General features: G+C 37.0%; 1 protein-coding gene across 1 annotated transcript; it reads left to right on the forward strand.

The window, feature by feature from the left end:
* Window positions 1-251: 251 nt before the first annotated feature.
* Window positions 252-2,650, forward strand: LOC148803326 (uncharacterized). Its single transcript, XM_088895095.1, has 5 exons — window positions 252-695; window positions 813-1,031; window positions 1,143-1,496; window positions 1,608-1,795; window positions 1,915-2,650. The coding sequence occupies exons 1-5, from the start codon at window positions 252-254 to the stop codon at window positions 2,648-2,650; spliced, it is 1,941 nt and encodes a 646-aa protein (XP_088751221.1).
* The last annotated feature ends 453 nt before the right edge of the window (window positions 2,651-3,103 follow it).

The raw sequence follows: 3,103 nt of genomic DNA on the forward strand, positions 1-3,103 counted from the left end.
TTGATGGTCATTATGATCATTGGAGCATGTTGATGGAAAAATTTTTAAGGTCCAAAGAGTATTGGGACATTGTAGAGAATGGGGTGACTGAACCGGTTGCAGAAGAAACACTCACTGAAGCACAAAACAAGGCTTTGGCAGATCGAAAGCTCAAGGATTTGAAAGCAAAGAACTATTTGTTTCAAGCAATTGATCACTCGATTTTGGAGACCATTCTCCAAAAAGACACTTCAAAGCATATCTAGGATTCAATGAAGAAGAAATATTCAAGCACAGCCAGGGTGAAGCAAGCACAACTTCAAGCCCTCACAAAAGATTTTGAGACTCTTCAAATGAAATCAGGAGAGTCTGTTACTGAATTCTTTGGGAGAACAATGGGGATTGCAAACAAGATGCGCTTTTATGGTTCATTCATGGAAGACGTTAAAATTGTTGAGAAAATTTTGAGATCAATGACTTCAAAGTGGAACTATGTTGTCTGCTCCATTGAAGAATCCAAAGATGTTGAATATATGTCCATTGATGAGCTTCAAAGCTCCTTACTTGTTCATGAGCAAAAACTCAATCGTGAAAATAATGAGGAGCAAACAGCTCTCAAAGCCCCTACTGAATTCTCAGGCATGAGAGGAAGAGGTCGAGGAAGAAGTGGAAGAGGACGTGGAAGAGGTGGTCGTGGAAATAGGGACAGCACTCACGTTTCCAAGAGAGATGACAACTCTCAAGAAAAAGAAAAAGGGTAGTATGACAAGTCCAAGATCAAATGTTACAGATGTGGATATCTTGGTCACTACAAGAATGAATGTTATACAAAGTTACCAAAAGAGAAGGGAGAAAAATCCAATTTTGTTGAGAAGAAGAATGAGGAAGAAACACTTTTGATGGCCTTTCATGCATTGCAGGAGCCTGATCAAGAGACATGGTATATGGATACCGGTTGCAGCAATCACATGAGTGGGTGTAAGTTTTCTTTTCTAAACTTAAATGAAGATTTTTGTTCAGTTGTAAGTTTTGGGGATAAATCAACTGTGAATGTAATGGGAAAAGGGGATATTCAAATCAGGACTAGGAATGGTTTTATTGAAATCATTTCAAATGTTTTTTATATTCCTGATTTAAAAACAAATCTTTTGAGTGCTGGTTAGTTGCAAGACAAAGGTTATAAAATCACCATCTTTAAAGGAGAATGTGAGGTGTATGATCCAAAAAGAGTCTTCATTGCTGTAATAAAAATGACTTCAAACAGGCTGTTTCCTTTGAAGATCAAAACAGTGCTAGCTTGCTTGTTTGTTAAAGAAGATGGCTTATCATGGAGGTGGCATCATAAATATGGTCATTTGAACTTTAATGGGTTGAAGACACTACATCAGAAGCAGATGGTTATTGGCCTTCCATCAATCACTCCATCAAAATCTTGTGAAGAATGTGCTAGTGGCAAACATCAAAGGGATACATTTCCTAGTGGAAAAGCAGAAAGAGCTCGAGCTATACTTGAATTGGTTCATTCTGACCTATGTGGACCAATCAATCCAACTTCAAATGGTAATAAAAAGTATTTTATATCTTTTATAGATGATTTTAGTAGAAAGACCTGGGTGTATTTTTTGCAGGAAAAATCAGATGCTTTCCAAGCATTTAAAATTTTTAAGCCTTTAGTTGAAAATGAGGCTGATAAGAAGATTAAAACACTCAGAACAAATCGAGGAGGAGAATTTTGTTCAAGTGAATTTGATGCATATTGTGAAGCAAATGGCATAAGGAGGCAGCTAACTACTTATACACACTGCAACAAAATGGTGTGTGTGAAAGAAAGAATAGAACCATTCTCAACATGGTTCAAAGCTTGCTAGCTACCGGAGGAGTTCCAAAGCAGTTTTGGCTTGAAGCAGTGTTATGGTCAATTCATGTTCTAAACAGAAGTCCGACCTTTGCAGTGAAGAACTTGACACCTCAAGAGGCGTGGTGTAGAAAGAAGCCTTCAGTTGAGCACTTCAGAGTATTTGAATGCATTGCATATGCACATATACTTGATGAAAGAAGGAAAAAGCTTGATGATAAGAGTGAAAAATGTGTGTTTCTTGGGGTAAATGAATCTTCAAAAGCTTACAAATTATTTAATCCCATGACAAAGAAGGTGGTAATAAACAGAGATGTAATTTTTGGTGAAGATTCCAAATGGAATTGGACTGACGGCAATTTAGTTTCAAATCCAATACTTGATGATGTTGTCTTAGATGATGAGATAGAAGTTCTTGAAATCCAAGTGCAGCCTCAACCTGAAATCCAAGAGCAATCATCATCTCAGTCTAAAATCCAAAAGCAGCAATCATTTCAACCTGTGGCTCAAACTCATCAACAATTAGAAGAAGAAAGGGGTTATAACTTGAGGGATGAAAACACAAGAAGGAGGCCAGCATGGATGATGGATTACGATGTAATTTATTCAAGTTCTGATGATTATAATGCTCATTTTGCATTGTTTGTAGACAACAATCCAATCACATATGACGAGGCTGTAAAAGAGAAGAAATGGAGGGAAGCAATGGACAAAGAAATCGAGTCCATTGAGAAAAATCACACTTGGGAGCTAACTGATCTACCTAGGACAAAATACCATTGGTGTCAAATGGGTTTACAAGATAAAGCTGAATGAAAAAGGTGAAATCGACAAGCATAAAGCCCGACTAGTAGCAAAAGATTACAAGCAAAAGCATGGAATTGATTATAAGGAAGTGTTTGCTCCAGTTACTAGACAAGATACAATCAGGTTGGTGATTTCACTAGCAGCTCAAAACTCTTGGCCTATTTTTCAATTAGATGTAAAGTCAGCTTTCTTGCATGGCAATTTGCAAGAAAAAGTGTTCATTGACCAGTCACCCGATTATGAGAAGAAAGGAAAGGAAGAGAAGGTTTACAAATTAAAGAAAGCACTCTATGGACTGAAACAAGTACCGCGAGCTTGGTACAGTCGCATAGATGCTCATTTTACCAAGTTGGGATTTCAGAAATGTCCTTTTGAACACACTTTTTATGTCAAGATTGAATGAGGTAATAATATCAAGATGTTTGATATGTTTAAAGTATCTATGATGAAGGAGTTTGAAAT

Source organism: Nelumbo nucifera, chromosome 1, assembly GCF_055504915.1.
Source record: "Nelumbo nucifera cultivar China Antique chromosome 1, China Antique-T2T, whole genome shotgun sequence".
NCBI classification, from domain to species: Eukaryota; Viridiplantae; Streptophyta; class Magnoliopsida; order Proteales; family Nelumbonaceae; genus Nelumbo; species Nelumbo nucifera.